The 19,228-nt window shown below is 39.4% G+C and overlaps 1 protein-coding gene and 1 long non-coding RNA gene across 3 annotated transcripts in view; one reads left to right on the top strand and one right to left on the bottom strand.

Moving 5' to 3' along the window:
- Positions 1-19,228, top strand: part of PTPRG (protein tyrosine phosphatase receptor type G) — a 721,138-nt gene that overhangs the window by 576,538 nt on the left and 125,372 nt on the right. For both annotated transcript variants that reach the window (XM_038771845.1, XM_038771844.1), the window contains exons 9-12: positions 1,048-1,232; positions 4,508-4,616; positions 9,425-9,474; positions 10,775-11,549. In XM_038771845.1, coding sequence (XP_038627773.1) covers positions 1,048-1,232; positions 4,508-4,616; positions 9,425-9,474; positions 10,775-11,549 — 1,119 coding nt within the window. The remainder of the gene's footprint in view (positions 1-1,047; positions 1,233-4,507; positions 4,617-9,424; positions 9,475-10,774; positions 11,550-19,228) is intronic.
- LOC119949990 lies at positions 1,088-10,833 on the bottom strand. Its single transcript, XR_005457321.1, has 4 exons — positions 10,708-10,833; positions 8,564-8,617; positions 2,040-2,123; positions 1,088-1,171 (listed from the first exon to the last, which is right to left on the bottom strand). It is a non-coding gene; the product is annotated as an uncharacterized LOC119949990 (long non-coding RNA).

Below are 19,228 nucleotides of genomic sequence, written 5' to 3'. Positions count from 1 at the left end.
CATTTCAAGAGAATGAAGAAAACCTGCACTTTTCCCCAGTAATAAAGGTCAAATCTTTCATCACTGTATAAGTTGTTAGACTGTTCTATATACAAGAGTCCTTGGCTCAAGGTTGATGTTTGGAAAGAGAGTGTTGGGACCTTTCCTGAATTTTATTTTTTCATAGTGATTTCCCAATCCAGAAAACTATAATCCATCTACTGGAAAATAGGGATAGTCTTATAAAGCAATATACTAGTGCCATCTAGTGTACGACATTAGCAACTTCACTTTTGCAAATTTCAATGCAGTAATCTTTTCTTTTTTATTTGATGTTGTGTGTTTGTGGTGTTTGTACACCAAATAGCTTTAATACTTGTCAGTGATATATACAGTGGTGGGAATGTATCAGATTATCTATTCTTTGTGCTAGAGATATGAGCTGATTTTCCTGATCAAAATTGGACTTCTGAAAAGCATTGAAGTATTGTAAATCAGTGAAAAGCATTGAAGTATTGTAAATCAGTTTGGACAGAGCTGCTTATGTGCAGAATTACTGTCCTGAGTGCTTGGGAAAGTGTAATAGAATTAATAGACATTATCTCTACTCTCAAAAGGTTTACATCATTCAATCGTATTTATTGAGCACTTACTGTGTGCAGAGCACTGTACTAAGCTCTTGGGGAGTACAAGTTGGCAACATATAGAGACGGTCCCTACCCAACAGCGGGCTCCCAGTCTAGACAGCGGGCTCACAGTCTAGCATCCTAGTGGGGAATAGATAGAAACTAAAATAAATTACAGATAGGAAGAAAGAACATACCTCGGTTTCCCAAGCCTTCCAGAATTTGAGGGATGTATGAAAATAATACTATACCCCTACCATTTAGAAAGAAAAAGTATGATGACCCATTGTTTCAACTTTAGATACTGGTTTTAATTTTAAGCATTGACCCAGACAAAGTGTTTTTTCCTTTGACTTATTGTTGGTGGCTGGATTATAAGGGAGGCAAGCAAAAAAATTTCAGGTCCTGTTTCTACATAAAATTCCTTTATTATTCTGTTCAGTTTGTAGCACTCCACCAGTTAATATGAAAGTCCATCCAGTGAATAGAACGGCATTGCTGGTAACCTGGGAGCAGCCAGAAACCATATACCATCCTCCAGTTATGAACTACATGATCTCCTACAGCTGGACAAAAAATGAAGATGAAAAGGAGAAGACGTTTACCAAGGACAGTGACAAGGACCTGGTAAAACAACTGAATCAGAAATGTCCAATGCTACATGAATACTTTGTTTTTAATGGCAAAACAGAGACGTCAGTACCAGGGGGTTTTGGTGAGGGTAAACCCTAGGCAAGTGTTCTACAAATATGGGATTTAGTCGGAATAAAATTCTGGGGCTGGAACCCAGTCCCAACCAGAGCTCCAGAAGTGGCGTGACACCTCACAGGCCTCATAATGATAATTGTTGTCTTTAAGTGCTTAGTATGTACTAGCACTGTTCTAAGGCAATCAGGTTGGACATACTCCCCGTCCCAAATGTGGCTCACAGTTTAAGAAGGAGGCCCTCTCTAGCTTCCTGAGGGGACAGGGCTGTCCATGCATGATAGGTTACCCTTGCACAGTTTCATTCATTGTCGTATTTATTGAGCACTTAATGTGGGCAGAGCACTGTTCTAAGCACTTGGAAAGTACACAGTTGACTCTGTGCTGCTGGAAACATATGCAGAGGAGCTTCCACAACAGTCAACTAATGGTATTTGAGTGCTTGCTGCGTGCACAGCACTTATGTAAGCTCTTGGGAGATTCTGTACATGCTCGGTGTTTGATTGCTATGAGGATCTTTGGTCCGCTTGGCCCAAGGCTACCCAAAATGGAAGGAAAAGGTAGTATCTTGATCGTTTTTTCTGCAGTCTTCCTGAATAGGGCTTTAGAACCTGGAATTTGGAGTTGGTGGGAAAGGGATATTTTTAGCAGTCTGCCTAGCTATGTGGCCAGGGGAAATTCCACATACTAGCCTACTACCTTTGCCCCATCCTGCTTGTAGACACTTACCTGGGTTTTTGAGAGGTATGTTGCTGCTTCCTCCCCAGGCATGCAGTGCCTCTCTCATTCTCCCACTTGCTTCAAGGCTGGGGTCTACAAATTTGGAAAAGAGTGGTTTTAAAATAAAATTTCTAACAAAGTCAATTTTTACTCTAATGTTCAAGTCCTTATCTCCATTTAACTCCCAGTTGACTTCCTTATAAAGTCAGTGTGGAACAGATGAGGCACCTGAGCATCAATACGAATATACTTTGATTTTCACTGGAGCCCCATCTTTCTCCTTCTCCCCACTTCACTTTAAGTGAACTAAAAAGGTTTGTCTCTTACTCATGGAAAACAGTATACAATAATGAATAGCCACCTAACCCCAGGTCTTTCTGTCTTTGCTAGTCCATCTGACACACCAACTCATATAGCATTTGTATCCACCTACATTAAGATAATTGGAAACTCACACTTTCTTACTTTTAAATCTGAATCTTCAGCAAACCAAGAACCATCATGAAAAGAGGCTGTGACTAAAATTTTCCTGCCAATAAAGGAGGAGAAGGAAAGGCCAGAACAGGGATTTATTAGTACTCTTCTCCATCTCCTTCACCACATGTGTAAAGCAAAGCCTATACTAGTCTTTAAAAGTCTTTGCACATAAGCTCAAAGTGACACATTCAGGTTTGAAAGACTTCCGTTTATTGTTAATCAAAGGAAGGCTTTCGAATAATGAAAACAGCAATTGTATATGCACATAAAAATGCAGAAGCGCAGAGTGAAATTCTTAATGACTGTTATCATTTTTTTCAAATACATAGTCCTCTGAGCCCATTCAATCAGTTATAGAATAATGCTTTCCTTATTCCTTTAGATGAAGATTCTTTTACTTCATTTCCATTTATATTTTCAATTTCCCCACTAGACATTGTTATCTGGGTCACATTAGGGAATGATGAGCTTCATGAAATCAGAGAGAAATCTGTTGAAAGGCACCCAAGGTTATGATGTATTTTAACCTTTCTCTTGTCATAACTGCAAGTCCTTAAGGGATTGTCTCTTTCTGAAGTAAAGTTGGCTGCATTTAATCATCAGGAACTATCTAGGCACTTACACAGTTTCTTGTTCTAGATAAAAAAAAATTAAACATGCAAAGATAAATAGATAAAAGGTTGAAGAGAATCACAATAAATCCCTAAATAGACGTGGAAATAATTTTTGCTCTGAAAAAAAGATAGGGTCAGACATACTCGAGTTTCAGGGAAGGAGAGGGATGTAAAGAAAACATGCTTTGAGACTGAATTATTTTTGAGGATTTTAAGGGAGTTATTTTCTTTTGGGATGGGTAGAATTAATTTTCTTTGTTCTCTGCATAGTCATAATGTTGGCTTTGTAATTGCAGAACCACTTCCTTCACCATTAGCTGTTATGACACAGCAACACAACCAGGACACTCTGCTTTTTAGCAGTAGGACATAGCCCTGGGTTTAAATAAGTTTTTTATTCCAACACAAAAGTTGTCCAAAGACAGAGAGCAAAACTCAGTAGTCCAGTTGTGTGTTGAGACAAGTGTCCAATACACTATAGTTCTCTTGCATCAAAGTCACGGTGAGGGGAAGTTAAAACTGTTACTAAAAGACTTTCAATATCCAAGTTTTATATTTTCAAGTTGGAGTTGGAGCAGCTGTAGAGTTGAAAGTGGACTGATCTGATTTAACTAATCACACTCTTATGTTATCTTAGTATATCCACCTGTAGAAATGGAAAAATAATGTTTTCTACCTGTGTCAAGGGTGTCTAGTTAGTTTTATGAAAACATCCAAGGTAATACAATGCCCCAGAAAAGAGGCACCATTCAGATATGACTCATTTTTCTTCAAAATTCCTATCTTAACAAACCCATGCCCCAGAATATATCTGTATCCCTGATGTATTCATTCGATCGTATTTATTGAGCGCTTACTGTGTGCAGAGCACTGTACTAAGCACTTGAGAAGTACATGTTGGCAACATATAGAGACGGTCCCTACCCAACAATGGGCTCACAGAAGGGGGAGACAGAGGCATGGTGATGTATGTATGTAAGTACTCAGTAGCTTCACAGTGTGACTTTCCATACTCTACCCATAATCTTTTTGGTGGTTTAAAGATACAAATCACTATGAAATTCCTACACTTAGTATGAAAAATAATTTATCATAGTTTCCAATGTACATTCCCTTTTGTTTTCAGATCTGCCTAGTAGAAATTTATATTAAATGCAAACATTAGTGTGTATTTGATCTATGAGCATGTCCATTCTGTGTGTGTGTGTGTGTGTATATATACATATATATATATATATATATATATTTGTGTGTGCATATGTATTGTAAATATAATATATAAGCACATATATGGTATATATGGTATTATGCTGGGCTTTGTCGGCAGCATAGTAAAGCATGGACTTTCATTTGAAGCTAACCACGCCTTTTCTCTTTTATAAACAGAAAGCCATCATTAGTCACGTTTCACCTGATAGCCTTTATCTGTTCAGAGTCCAAGCGGTTTGCCAAAATGATATGCGCAGTGATTTTAGCCAAACGATGCTATTTCAAGGTAAAATACTTTTCAATTTCTTGATAGCCTTTGCTCCATGTTGGGATTTTCTCTTGAAATCTAACTATAAAAGAGCAGCTATTTTTGTTCAATCAATCCAATCAATCAGTCATTTTTATTGAGCACCTACTGTGTGCAGAGCACTGTACTAAGTACTAAGTGCTTGAGAGAGCACAGTATAACAGAATCAGTAGACAAATTCCCTGCCCACAATGAATTTACAGTCTACAGGAGGATACAGACATTAATATAAATCAATAAATTATGGATATGTACATAAGTGCTGTGGGAGGAGTGAATAAAGGGTGCAAATCCAGGTGCAAAGGTGATGAAGAGGGAATGGGAGAAGAGGAAATGAGGGCTTAGTCAGGGAAGAATTGGTGGAGATGTGCTTTTAATAAGGCTTTGAAGTTGGGGAAGAGTGATTGTCTGGCGGATATGGAGAACGTGCCAGTCCAGGGACAGGACATGGGCAAGAGATCAGTAGTGAGATAGACGGGATTGAGGTACAGTGAGTAGGTTGGCATTAGAAGAGCAGTTTGTAGTAGAAAGTCAGGGAGGTAAGGCACGAGGGGCCAAGGTGATTGAATGTTTTATACCCAATGGTAAGAAGTTTCTGTTTGATGTGGAGGTGGATGGGCAACCACTGGAGGTTGTTGAGGAGTGGGCAAACATGGACTGAACAGATTATTGAAATCTGTTCTTGCCTTTTGTCTCCAGGGAGCCCAACAAAGCAGTTAGGGGGTATGAAGAAGGGAGAGTATATTAATTCCTCCCCTTCCCATATCCACTGGGCAAATAAGCCTCTATGATTTCTGACAAAGTAGTTCCTGTTTGTATAAAGTCAATGTGCACATAGAGTATAAGCGAAAAAGTAATCCTAGGAGCATAAAGCCACTTTTCTACCCATAGAACTGCCTCAAAATTGTGCATGTTTCCATAGGTGACAAGGAATGCTGCATAGCATCCCTGCACTCAAATAGAGAAAATATGCTCCCCTCCCAGTATCAACCCACCAAGTATCACAGTTTCAATATTCTCAGTTTAATCCCAGCTCAATCTCACCTTCCATGGTGAGGGACAGAATGGAATCATTAAATTCAGCCTATTCATCTAAAGTTGCCATAATTGTCTTTAATATATGACATTTTGTAAATAGCTCAATTTATTCATCTTGTGTATAAACTCTGGCAGATCTGAGGTAGCCTTAAAATATTGCCATTCTGATCACCACCTTGATTTTTTCCCCCCTGTGCTTGAATTCCAACATGATTTGGTTAGCTGTTATCTCAGAAACACCTGGAGCTAAAATCAAATAAAGCTTTGCTTTCTGAAGGCAGTTTGAAATATCAAATTTCAAATGGCATAAAGGATTTGTTTTAGCTTCTCATAGTCCTTGAGAAGTGGATCAATGAATTCTATTCCCATTGACTCGGGACATTTCTTCTGTTCTGTGCCTCATCTGACCAGATGAGACTTTAAGGCACTCTTTAAAAATTGGTTCCAAAACATAAAAATGATTTTTAAAGTCTGGTTAGTGAGTATTGGTTTTATCACAGCTCCGAGTGTGGTCCCAAAGCCCTGTTTAACAGCCTCTCAGAGAAAGGGAAAGTCTAGTACTAACAGAGTCAAGAAGACCACAGAAGAGTTGCAACTAACTGATGTTTGTTGAGCCATCTATGGAACAACTGAAAGAATTCTGAAAGTACAAATCAGTAACACCAAAAATCCTGAATGAAAAGTCTCACACCAAAAGTAAGATGTAACATAATGGAGGAATCAATAGAAGTATCATTAGGACCAGAACAAATTTCCCAGACCAGTAAACTTTTCTAAGTACTGATCATGGACCCAGAAAATGAAAATATTCAATTTCGAAATATTTTAATTGATAGTCAAACTCCTTAAAAAATTAACACTATTTGAACTAGGTTAAAAGGACTTGTTGTACTGCGTTAAGTAAATCAGTTTGGTGGGGAGTTGGATTGTGGACAGGATCTACCAGTGCAGAGAAAAATGCAGAACAGAAAACTAGAATCAGAGTCTTCTGGAATTGATACTGGAAATCAGTCAATCAATAGTATTTATTGAATGCTTTCTGTGTGCAGAACACTGTTCTTAGTGCTTGGGAGAGTATAATATACCACACATATTCCCTGCCTACAATCAGCTTACAGTCTAGAGGGAAATTCACAAATATTGATCACATTTAGGCTCATTCATTCAATCGTATTTATTGAGCACTTACTGTGTGCAGAGCACTGTACTAAGCTCTTGGGAAGTACAAGTTGGCAACATATAGAGACGGTCCCTACCCAACAACGGGCTCACAGTCTAGAAGGGGGAGACAGACAACAAAACAAAACATGTGAACAGGTGTCAAGTCAGCAGATTAAATAGAAGTAAAGCTAGATGCACATCAATAACAAAATAAAATAAATATAATAGTAAATAGGTACAAGTAAAATAGAGTAATAAATCTGTACAAACATTTATACAGGTGCCGTGGGGAGGGGAAGGAGGTAGGGCAGGGGGGATGGGGAGGGGGAGTGGAAGGAGGGGGTTCAGTCTGGGAAGGCCTCCTGGAGGAGGTGAGCTCTCAGTAGGGCTTTGAAGGGAGGAAGAGAGCTAGCTTGGCGGATGTGTGGAGGGAGGGCATTCCAGGCCAGGGGGAGGACGTGGGCCAGGGGTCGATGGTGGGACAGGCGAGAACAAGGCACAGTGAGGAGGTTAGTGGCAGAGGAACGGAGGGTGTGGGCTGGGCTGTAGAAGGAAAGAAGGGAGGTGAGGTAGGAGGGGGCGAGGAAATGGAGAGCCTTGAAGCCGAGAGTGAGGAGTTTTTACCTGATGCGTAGGTTGACTGGTAGCCACTGGAGATTTTTGAGGAGGGGAGTAACATGCGCAGAGCGTTTCTGCACAAAGATGATCCGAGCAGCAGCGTGAAGTATAGACTGAAGTGGGGAGAGACAGGAGGATAGGAGATCAGAGAGGAGACTGATGCAGTAATCCAGTCGGGATAGGATGAGAGATTGAACGAGCAGGGTAGCAGTTTGGATGGAGAGGAAAGGACAGATCTTGGCGATGTTGTGGGGGCTGAGACGGGCAGGTTTTGGTGACGGATTGGATGTGAGGGGTGAACAAGAGAGCTGAGTCGAGGATGACACCAAGGTTGCGGGCTTGTTGGGAAGGATGGTAGTGTCATCTACAGTGATGGGAAAGTCAGGGAGAGGGCAGGGTTTGGGAGGGAAGATAAGGAGTTCAGTCTTGGACATGTTGAGTTTCAGATGATGGACAGACATCTAGGTGGAGATGTTCTGAAGGCAGGAGGAGACCCGAGCCTGGAGGGAGGGAGACAGAGCAGGGGCAGAGATGTAGATTTCGGTGTCATCAGCATAGAGATGATAGTTGAAGCCGTGGGAGCAAATGAGTTCACCAAGGGAGTGAGTGTAGATAGAGAACAGAAGGGGACCAAGAACTAACCCTTGAGGAACCCCTACAGTAAGGGGATGGGAGGGGGAGGAGGAGCCCACAAAGGAGACTGGGAATGAACGGCCGGAGAGATGAGAACCAGGAGAGGACGGAGTCTGTGAAGCCAAGGTTGGATAGCGTGTTGAGGAGAAGGGGGTGGTCCACAGTGTCAAAGGCAGCTGAGAGGTCGAGGAGGATTAGGATAGAGTAGGAGCCGTTGGATTTGGCAAGCAGGACGTCATTGGTGACCTTTGAGAAGGCAGTTTCGGTGGAATGTAGGGGATGGAAGCCAGATTGGAGGGGGTTGAGGAGAGAGTTGGTGTTGAGGAATTCGAGGCAGCGGGTGTAGACGACTCATTCAAGGAGTTTGGAAAGGAATAGTAGGAGGGAGATAGGGCGATAACTAGAAGGGGAGATGGGGTCAAGAGAGGGTTTCTTTAGGATGGGGGAGCAAAAGTACTCAAATCAACAAGACTCACCACAATTGGAATCTTCAGGTTTATCTCTTGAAATCAGCAGAGCTCCTCTGGCTTCTGAGTGGTAATGAAAGATAAATCATTTACAATATGAGATCCAAAACACCTTGGCAGCTACGATTGTGACACAGCAACTATATTAAATAGCCCATCCCATTGACTTGTAAATATCTCTACCAAACATTGTTCCCTATCTCCCCTACCCTTCATTATGTTTCAATCTGATCTTTTCAGCAACCACCCCAAAAAGAATTTGTTGAGAAATATTTTGTCCACAGACCTGGTTAGGACATGTCCTGACCAGTAATAGCTCATAATTAATGAAAAATAAACAAGGCTGGTATTGCCATCTTGCTTTTGTCTGAATTCCATATCTTGTGCTATAGAGACTGAAGCCATGGCCATTAAATAAAGTGGTTGTAAATGCAACCCTCTTTTCTTTCCTTTTCTTCCACCATTGTGACTAATACACAAGGGTCACTCCCACTAGGAGCAATGGGAGTTGCATACGTAGCATCAGAGGAGTATTGATTGGCATTTAGCAACTAAGTGGTTATGGGAGACTGTTTTTGATCTTGGATTGTTGTTCTGCTACTCACGGCAACCTACCTAGCCTAAAGAAGAGAGATTCTTCAGATTAATGTATCTTTTGAATTTTTGAGCATCCTCAAAATTTCCATTTCTAATGCATTCAGAATAAAAACCACAGCATACAGCAACATTTGGTTTGATCATTTAAGCACTTTCTGTTCGTTTTTGATGAAGTGTATGAGGTTTGTATCCGAGATAAGGATTATTTTCTCGTAATTTTATTTTGTGCTGCTAATACTACTTGCCTTAAAATGAAAATTCTTTGTTTCTCAGCCAATACTACACGAATATTCCAAGGAACCAGAATTGTTAAAACAGGAGTGGTAAGTGGAGAATTTTAATTGCTTCTTTTAATTTGAATGAGGCATATTGTACTTGAAAATTTAATCACCTTTACCACCAGATGGCAGTATTTTGTTGTAAAACCGTTAACAAATGTTGCCTTAGCCTTGCATTCTCTGATAAGGAAAGGAAACAGTCATAGACTAACAGAAAAACAATGTATATTTACTCATGATTTAGTGGATTTTAGCCCCCCCCCCCCAAAAAAAAAAACTACGGTAGATGAATATAACTTTGTTTAAAGTTGGCTTAATCTTTGACTCTTTCAGATACATTAAGCATTTTAATTAGGTATATGCCATCTAGTTGATCATTTAGTTTACATCCTGAATTCCAAAATAGTTGTGTTGCATTGTAAAATGAAAACATTTGTAATATTTTAGATTACTAGGGAAAAACACTGGAGACTGCAGTTCATATTTTCATTATTGTACAGGATCCATGTTGTGAAATTAAAGTTGCAAATGTCCTAGTGACAAGTCATAAAAGTCTTTACTCCTGACCCAAAATATTGAATTTCTCTTTAAAAGTAGGCAAGTCCTATCGTACTTTTTCAAATAAAATTTCCATTTATTTAAATGCAAGATCTTTCAACTGACTACATTATCTATCGATGTGTATTTCGTATTTTAAAATGATATTAGCATCTTCATTGACTCCTTACTCATAATCAAAGCATCAACTTTATCGATGTGTATTTCGTATTTTAAAATGATATTAACATCTTCATTGACTCCTTACTCATAGTCAAAGCATCAACTTTAGGGATTTATTTCATAATTTGTATAATTAAGGCACTGAAATAGGTTGAATCTTTTTATAAAGTAATGAAGTGAATTTTTCTTCTGTTCATCAGTCATTGATTTCAAATCATTTCAAGTTCAAAATGTTTCATTTTGGTGACTAAGATCACAAAAAACAATCACTTCATAAAATACAAGTTAAACTGCAATCTTCATATACTAAAGCAAGCTAATATTGACATAATTATAATAATACGCAGGGGATAACATAACGGAATCAGTGGAATATGGTTTAATAATTTCCCGTCATAAGCATAAAGTTTTGTGCCTTTTCATTATACCAATAAATTAAATTCTTGCCCTTATGGATGCTTTAACATGAGGCGATATAAATGGATTTGAAAACCAATGTGCAGTTTTGAGTGGTTGAGAGTGAAGAGAAAAGAAGTATTGACAAGTCAGGATACTTACTGACACACACTCTGCTTTGTTTTCTTCTTTTGTTCCCATCTCACCCTTCTTGGGTGATCTCTTCAAGCCTACAGCTTCTCCTGCTTCTTCTGCTGACATGGCCCCCATCAGCTCTGGATCTTCTACCTGGACTTCCTCTGGCATTCCCTTCTCTTTTGTTTCTATGGCAACTGGAATGGGACCATCTTCTAGCGGAAGCCAAGCAACAGTAGCCTCTGTGGTGACCAGCACATTGCTTGCAGGCCTTGGGTTTAGTGGTGGCGGTATTTCCTCTTTTCCTAGTACAGTGTGGCCAACCCGCCTTCCAGCTGCTGCTTCTACCAGTAAACAGTCAGTAAGAACAGTCCTTGCTACTTCAGAAGCTTTATCTTCTCCAGGACCAGACAGTGATTCAACTCTGACAAAAGATAGTGAAGGAACAGAGGACGGGGAAAAAGATGAAAAGAATGAAAGCGAGGATGGCGAAAGAGAACATGAGGAAGAGGGGGAAAAGGATTCGGAAAAGAAAGAGAAAAGTGCAGTGACCCATTCTGCTGAGGTACAAAATAGAACAGAGTCCACACTAACTACTGTTTCTCCTAATAGAACTATAGAGGAGGACGTAAATCAAACTATAGATGGTCAAGAACGAAACCAAAACGTTTTCCCAACAGATCAGATTGATGAAGATGAGAGCAATTCAGAAACAGACACAGAATCCATCACCTCCACCCAAGTGCCCCCCACCTTCACTAATGAACATTATGCAGGGAATGTTCCAACACCAGAAATGCCATCCAAAAAGCCTTTTCCAAGAGGTGACAGATTTCCGGATGATAGCAGATTTATCACTGTTAACCCAGGTGAGTTATCAATAAGTAAATCAGTAGTATTTATTTAATGTCTATTATGTGCAGAGTACTGTTCTGAGCACTTGAGAGACTACAACAGAGTTAGAATACGTGATCCGTGTAGATAGAGAGAGAGATCAATGTCTGATTCCCCACTCTCATGCCAGTATAGGTCATTGGGAAAATAAGTTAAATGTTATGAGATTTGATTTGAATGATAGATAAAAGTAGGTAGAGTGTAAGTTGCTGTACCTACTGATTTTTACTGTCAATTTTCTTTTCATTGGGGTTGAACCCCCAAAATCCCCTGTATTTTTTTAATGTTCAGTTTTTCTTAAAGTTTTCTATGCTAGAATGAGTTAATTTACAATTCTACCGAGTCAACTTGAATCAAATTAGCACATTTGTGTCCTGGAGTGTCAATTATCTCTACTGTCTTTAATAGAATCAATAGGTGTTTTGGAACGTGATGTTTGGAAGCTTAGGTTGCAGTCACTTCTTCCATAATGCATATTTTTTACTATGTTGTTCGGATAGAATGTGACAGAAGAATTAGGGAATGTTCTTTCAACAACGTAAATCTATCTGGATAGAACTTAAGGCAGTGTCAGGAGAAATGGCTTTGTGTGGTTCATGGCATTGGTCAGTGTAAATACTGTAGTGCAAAGTTTCCTTTATGTGGTCTTATCAGTCAATGGTATTTAATCAACCAATGGTATTTAATCACACAATGGTATCCATTGAACAATTACGGTTTGCAGAGCACTGTACTAAGCGCTTGGTAGAGTACAACAGAGTCAGTAGACACATTCCCTGCCCACAATGAGTTTACAGTCTAGAGGGAGAGACAGACATTAATATGAATAAATAATTTATAGCAGACAGGATTGCGCCAGCCAACTCTGGCTTTCACTTAGAGGGTGCGGGGCTGGTGGAAGCAGGGACCCAGGCAGTTTGGGTGCGCAGCCCCGGATAAAGATGAAGACCCAGGTGCGGTCGATGACTTTGGTAGCAGTGATGGAGGGATGGGCAGGGGCTCCGACTGCATCCAGCGCTGCTCCTGGGCTCAACCTGTTTTTTTCCAACACGTGACCCATCCAGGGGTCAAGGCTCCCCACTCCCTACTGTAGGAGGGGCAGTGGCAGAGCCTGAACCCTCACCCCTCCCTGACTCCAGGCCTCCCTCCTGCCACCTCAGGTGTCCCACTGCCACACACGGGTCCACAGAGCTGACTCGTCCTCACCATTGGCTCCGCTCCGGGTGAGCAGGCACCCCCAGGTCCGGACGAAGCAGATGCAGCAGTGCAACCCCATGGAAGCCCATGTACGGGGTCGGATTTCCCTCGGTACTTGCCTCTCCTAACTGCCCAGAATGAAACTTCCTGGATGCTTTGACTTTTGAGAAATTGGAGAACAAATACCTATACCAAACGCAGTCTACAGATTTATAAGAGAACTGACTATATGTCATAAATATTATTTTCCTAGGGGATTTTTCTTCTCTGCATTCTGTAAAAAGTATGAAGTTTCCTCAGATAACTGGCACTTGTCAGTTTTTGGTTATCACTTGTGTGCAGTTCATCATTCCTCTTCCTCAAAAATAGAGCCTCCATCTTCAAATCAAGATTTAGATATTGTTACCTTTTGGATTGATGATGGAACTTGGTACAATAAATTAAACGGTTGCCTTTACAAAATATGCTAATGAGTTGTTACTGTGATGCAGAGCATTTGTTTAGCCATTTGATTCACGGTGCTGAAGGAGGAGTAGCAACCATAGAAATGCTGGCCATTCCAATGTTTTGTGTATGAATCAAAAATAAAAGCTAAAGACCTAATTATTGGGAATTTTAAAGCATTTTAGGTATTCAGACCTGATTTTTGCCTATTTTTTTCAAAAAGCCTGATAACTTCTCCACTAGTTATATATCTCTCTCTATTTTTAAACTGTCTCAATCCAGCCATACATATATATATGCAGTACACAAGCCCTAAATAGATTATTTAAATATATTTAAATACCACCTCTCACTAGCCATATCTCCATTGCCAACGTAAAGTGAAGAATTGAGGCAATTGCCCAGATACCTCCCTCACAGCCACATGCTGAAGTTACTCTGTGAGCTATGAGCTTGAAGGTTGTTATTTTTTTTCTTCATTTTGTCAGACTACAAGATGTTTAGTAACATTTTTTTTTTTGGATCAAAACTGTTGTAGAATTTTAAGAGTGCAAAAAAAGCAATTGGTAAATATTTATTTGCTTTTACACTTGTAAACATTAAAATTCATCTAAAGCTGAGACCTCATATGTTAAGTTACAACTTAGAATAAATTTTCGTATCTTGAGTTGCATTCTCCTTAAAATCCTTATGGTCGAAATTAGTTTAAAGGAGAACTTCCATTTTGGAACCCTTCAGCCTCCCACCTGCAATAAGAAAATGTGCAACCAGTTGTGCCCAGAACTGGGTAGCCATAGGTATTGTTGGCCATTTATGAAACCAGGTGCTTATGTGACTCATTTTTAAGAGGAATTACCCGTTTGAAGTAGGAAGCATGCAGTAAAAATAGTGGAAATCATTCAAGCTGATAATATATCATGTTATGAGTTAAAAGGCTCTATGTCTCTTCTATTGAGTTTCCCCTCAATCTCTCTATAGGAATTTGTACTCCAATTCCTCAAAAGTCAAATTATCCAGGAAGTTTCATTCCGGAGAGTTTGGAGAAGAAACCTGAGAAATCATCTTTCTATGGAAAAGTTTATGAGAGTTATGGAACAATGCATAGAGAAAATCAGTAAAGGATGACAGAAATTGTAAAACCACATAATCCAGGGAGTATTAGACATTAACATGTATGATAGTAGGTTTCATTATAAAGTTAAAAAATAATTTCCCATACTCCCAGTACCCCTGGCAAAAGAGTGAAAATTAAAATGTAAAGAAAAAAATTAATGACTTCTCCAAATTACAATAAACAGAAAAGATGCATTTTGTCCTCATTTCAGGTAGGAAGACTTAACACTGGGACAATCATAAAATATGTACTTCCCAAGCGCTTAGTACAGTGCTCTGCACACAGTAAGCGCTCAATAAATACGATTGATTGATTGATGTACCCAACTTGATTACGGGGTGATAAACGTTTCCACGATCTTGTAACCAGAGTTATTTAGTGGTAGAACTTTAATATTGTAATTCAACATAGAAGATCTCAAAATGGTTGGATGAGGTTGGGCAGACAAGATACTTTGCTGTGAGAGAACTTTTGAGTGGGTACTATTTCCATAACCTGCTCAATTGATATCTATTTCCCAGGGATGGTGGCATGTTTGTGCTTCCCATTTACTTGCTTGGTTTCTGGTGACTTCCCTTGAGGTGTTCCAGGCAATATCAGCCTGGAGAAGGGGGATAAAGAAAGGATGGAAAAGCTGAATTGTATTGTTCAGTTTATAATAATAATAATGATGATGGCATTTATTAATTGTTGCCAACTTGTACTTCCCAAGCGCTTAGTACAGTGCTCTGCACACAGTAAGCACTCAATAAATACGATTGATTAAGCACTTACTATGTGCAAAGCACTGTTCTAAGCGCTGGGAAGGTTACAAGGTGATCAGGTTGTCCCACGGAGGGCTCACAGTCTTAATCCCCATTTTACAGATGAGGTAACTGAGGCCCAGAGAAGTTAAGTGACTTGCCCAAAGTCACACAGCTGACAATTGGTGGAGCTGAGATTCAAACCCATGACCTCTGACTCCAAAGCCCATGCTGTTTCCACTGTAGGCTCAGGACTAGTGCTTCTCTCCAAAGATAGTGATCAAGTCTGCACAGTATTCCCCATGCATGCTGGGTTTGCCCCATGAAAATTTAGGTCCCAAACAGAATTTTGTCCAGGAAAATTGTCTTTGAAAAATATACCTGGTCCATTTTGATGTAGACATTGAAGGGATTAACCCAGACTTTGTAACTCTGGAACAACTTCTGAAACAAGAAATGCTTATCTTCCTGATTAAAGGCAAGTGACAGGCACAAAGATAAGGGCTCTCAAGCCTGAATAGAAAGCAATATTCACACTTCCATAGCTTGATCAAATTCCAGTTTAGGTAGCTGAAAATTGAGTGAAAATATTAAACTTTACTCAATTTTTCTAGTTTCGTGATCTTGATTTGCAGACTCTGGTTATTCCCATCTGATGGAAGATATAGCCCTCCATCTGAAACTATCTGGGCCAACCCTGGTGTCTGAAAAGCAAATAGGCAGTCTCTTCAATAAAGAGATTAGGGAGCTCTGAAGAGCACTTTCGTTGCCACCAAACCAACAAATCACAGTCCAATAAAGGAAACCATCTAAAGCTTCCAATGGCAATTTTTCCATTACTTTTTTTTCAGTGAGGTTACAAGGAGAGGAAGAGGTGATGTCCTTTACTGACGCTTCTGGGAGTTGCCATTTGATTTTGAAGCTTCCTAATAACCTGTTGAGACAGTTCAGAAGACAGTACTAGTGGGCAGAGGCTTCTAGGTCATATTAAATACTTTCTACTAAAATAGAAGTGTTTCTGTCTAACTATGGTCCTAGACCTCTTCAAAGTACTTTGGAGTCCCATTGCATTTGGAGAATTGCTTTAGAAGTCCCTTGTTACTCTGGTAAACCAGACAGTTAATTCTTCTTTGAATTTGCCCAGGGCCACAACATGATCCTCTTCTTTGGGGAACTGAGACAATGAAATTATTAGGTGACTTTGTGTTGTTGAACTGTACAGGTCAGTGAAGCAGAAGCTTGTGGAGTTGTACATTAACTTTTCTGGTTTGTCTAATGTGTGGGAATTGCTATAAGGCAGCACAGGTAAACGGGAAGAACTAATGAAAAACTTGACAGGGAAATTTTTTAAATGGGTAGGCCCAGCCAGTTACCAAAAGTATTAATGCTTTACAGTGCTTCACTTAGGGACATTTAGAAAATTTAGGAGTGGAATTTTTTGTTTTCTTTTTTAAGACCATTAAAGTTCTAGAGTCAAAGTAGTAATTTGAGAACCTAAATAAAAAAGTATCTATGAATGTCAATGATTAAAAGAGTATGGGGAAATTGTAGGAGAAACTGAGATCTGTTAGCAGTTTGGGGGCTTATTTCGTACTCAGTTTTGTTCATCCCTCCTAAGGCCTCATAGTTATTCCAAAAGATGGTTGAATTAGTCTCTCTGATAATAGTGATTTATGCTAATGATCTCTGTGAAAAATTATTCCGGATCAGTGGCATTTATTGAGAGCTTACTATGTTCAGGGCATGGTACTAAGCACTTGGCAGAGTACAGTACAACAGAGTTGATAGAAATGATCCCTGCCCATAAGAATCTTGCAGTCTACTATTTACTTCTATGTTAGTGGCTTTTACCTAAAGGTAAACAGCATTTTTTTGCCTTTGTTATTAAATATCTGGTTTCTAGGTGACATTCTACTTTATAAAAAATGACAGTTTGGGATGGCATAAATATTTCAATGCATCCTGACATTTTAATTCTTAATCTCTTATATTAGTTAACTCTAAACAACATTAAAGATGTCATGTATGATACCAAGCAAAATAGTCACTCTTGATTCTCAGCTGATGTTTCATTTTCAATGATTTGTGTTTTGGTAGTTAGCCTATTTGGAATGTCAGATAATGCCTTTAAAGTCCCGATGCCTGCTTTTCCCCCATGCGAGTACATGAGGATATATGCAAGAAGGCTTTAAAGTGAGACCTGTCTGAAATTTTTACTTTGTCTCAAGTGTATAGCAGTCTGGGAACTTGAACACACTAAAGTAGTGTTAACCAAGGATAAAGCTATAGTCTTCACTAGGATTCTTTCTCCTTTATACATGGTGAGATGCTATTAAGAACTAATAATTTACTAAATGGCCTGCAGAAGCTCATGTTACTCAACTAGCAGGGAGAATTCTTGACATTAAGAGTATTTGGTTCAAGAAATTCTGTTTTCATGTGAACCTCTTAAGGTTTTGGATTGTGTAAAACAGCTCCACAGCCATAATAATGGTTCAGAACTATTGTCTCATTAATCAGTGACATCTAGCGCATTTACAAATAGGAAGCAATCATTTTTCTATTCTGGTGATTTGCTTAGTGTCTGAATTTCAAAAAGAAAAAGTTTTATAGCTTTCTAAAAGTGGCCTTCCTTATCATATGGCCATATATAGTTTATTATGAGTGGCATTCCTTAGGAAGCATAAGCAACCTTGTGCTGCTCACGATCAGTACTGTGAAAAAGGCACCAGATTGCAAATCGATCTGTGTTGAAAAACCCCACTTGTTACTGAAAGATGTCACTGTTCACCTTGTCTCCCTTCTAATGGATAAAGATATATTCTTTGCTCTCCCTTAGACTGACTTAGGACTTTTCAAAGTTAGTTAGAAGTCTGGTAGTCTCTCTGAGGCTAATTTAAAGTCTCCATTCCAACACTTTAGGAGGGGCCAAGACAATCTGATGTGGACCTGGCTGAAGCATTTTCAGTAATTTATAATTATTTTTATTTGCTTGCTATTTGGATGGGTTTCAAGTCGGTAAAGGCAAATAGAATTCATTCAACAATGGCACATGTGATTGAAAACTATTTTATGAGGGGTTTTTGGGAGGGCAGAACTGTACTTCCTCACTCAGGGGTGATAGAGAATACTAGCCAATAGTAAAGAATTAACCCAGCAGTAAGGAATAGATCAAGAGATATTAAAGGTAGGGGAGTAATAGTTCCAGTGCAATCATTCTAATACACCTTAGCATGCTTAGGTTGAAAGCAAAGGATTGAAGCAAAGTTCTTAATTGAAGGGCACAGAAAATTCAAAGTTTTATATCAGCTCCATGTGAATTTATTGCATTATTTCTTCAAATAACTCAAACCAGGGATTTATAAAATCACTTTACTCTTCTGGTCTCAAAAGGATTCCTCCTGTACATCCAGATGTACTACAAAACACACCTCACATTGACGGTCCTTCCATGGACCACAGTGTCTGGTCCAGTCTAGGAGTTATTTCATTTTCCCACTCATTTCAGCCTTTCAGCAGTTTCAGAAGCGTTTCCTCACTGTAGTATAGGCCTCCTGGCATTTTAGCTGAGCATCAGAATCAATTCCTTTTCCTTCTAAATGAATAGTGGAGTCTGTACTTTACCACTCTTTGGTTTTTCTTCAGAGTGCCCAGATGAACAAAATACTTTTCAAAAGCCGTATGAAAAATTGTCAGTATTTGGTGAGAAGGAGGCAAATAGAAACTCCAAACCATATTTTGCTCACTGAAAGCAACATATTTGATTATCCATTCCATTAAGCAGTCAGGTAATGAGTCTGCTGGACTGAGGGCCTTTTATCTTATTGGAAAGAAGCAAATAGGTGTGTCAGGCTATATGGTTTACCATGCCTCCAGTTCCTTTTCTTTTAGAGATCTATCCTGACACCTGCCATTATTGTAATTTCCAAATGCAATTTCACTGGCCACATGGATCTCCATTAGACCTGGTAGTTGAGCTGGGGTGGACTCTTTGGACTGCAGTTGGTCGTGCCTGGAGCTGTCAGTAGAACTGACCCACACCTGAAAACTGAGATTATCTAGTCACACTTGAGACTAAATGAGTAGAGTAACTGAAACTATTTCCCTGCTCCCATCAGCAGTGTGCTAAAGATTAATGAATGCACTCTAAGTGAGC

This window comes from Tachyglossus aculeatus, chromosome X1 (assembly GCF_015852505.1).
Source record: "Tachyglossus aculeatus isolate mTacAcu1 chromosome X1, mTacAcu1.pri, whole genome shotgun sequence".
Lineage (NCBI taxonomy): Eukaryota > Metazoa > Chordata > Mammalia > Monotremata > Tachyglossidae > Tachyglossus > Tachyglossus aculeatus.
This window is presented reverse-complemented; position numbering and strand designations above follow the sequence as displayed.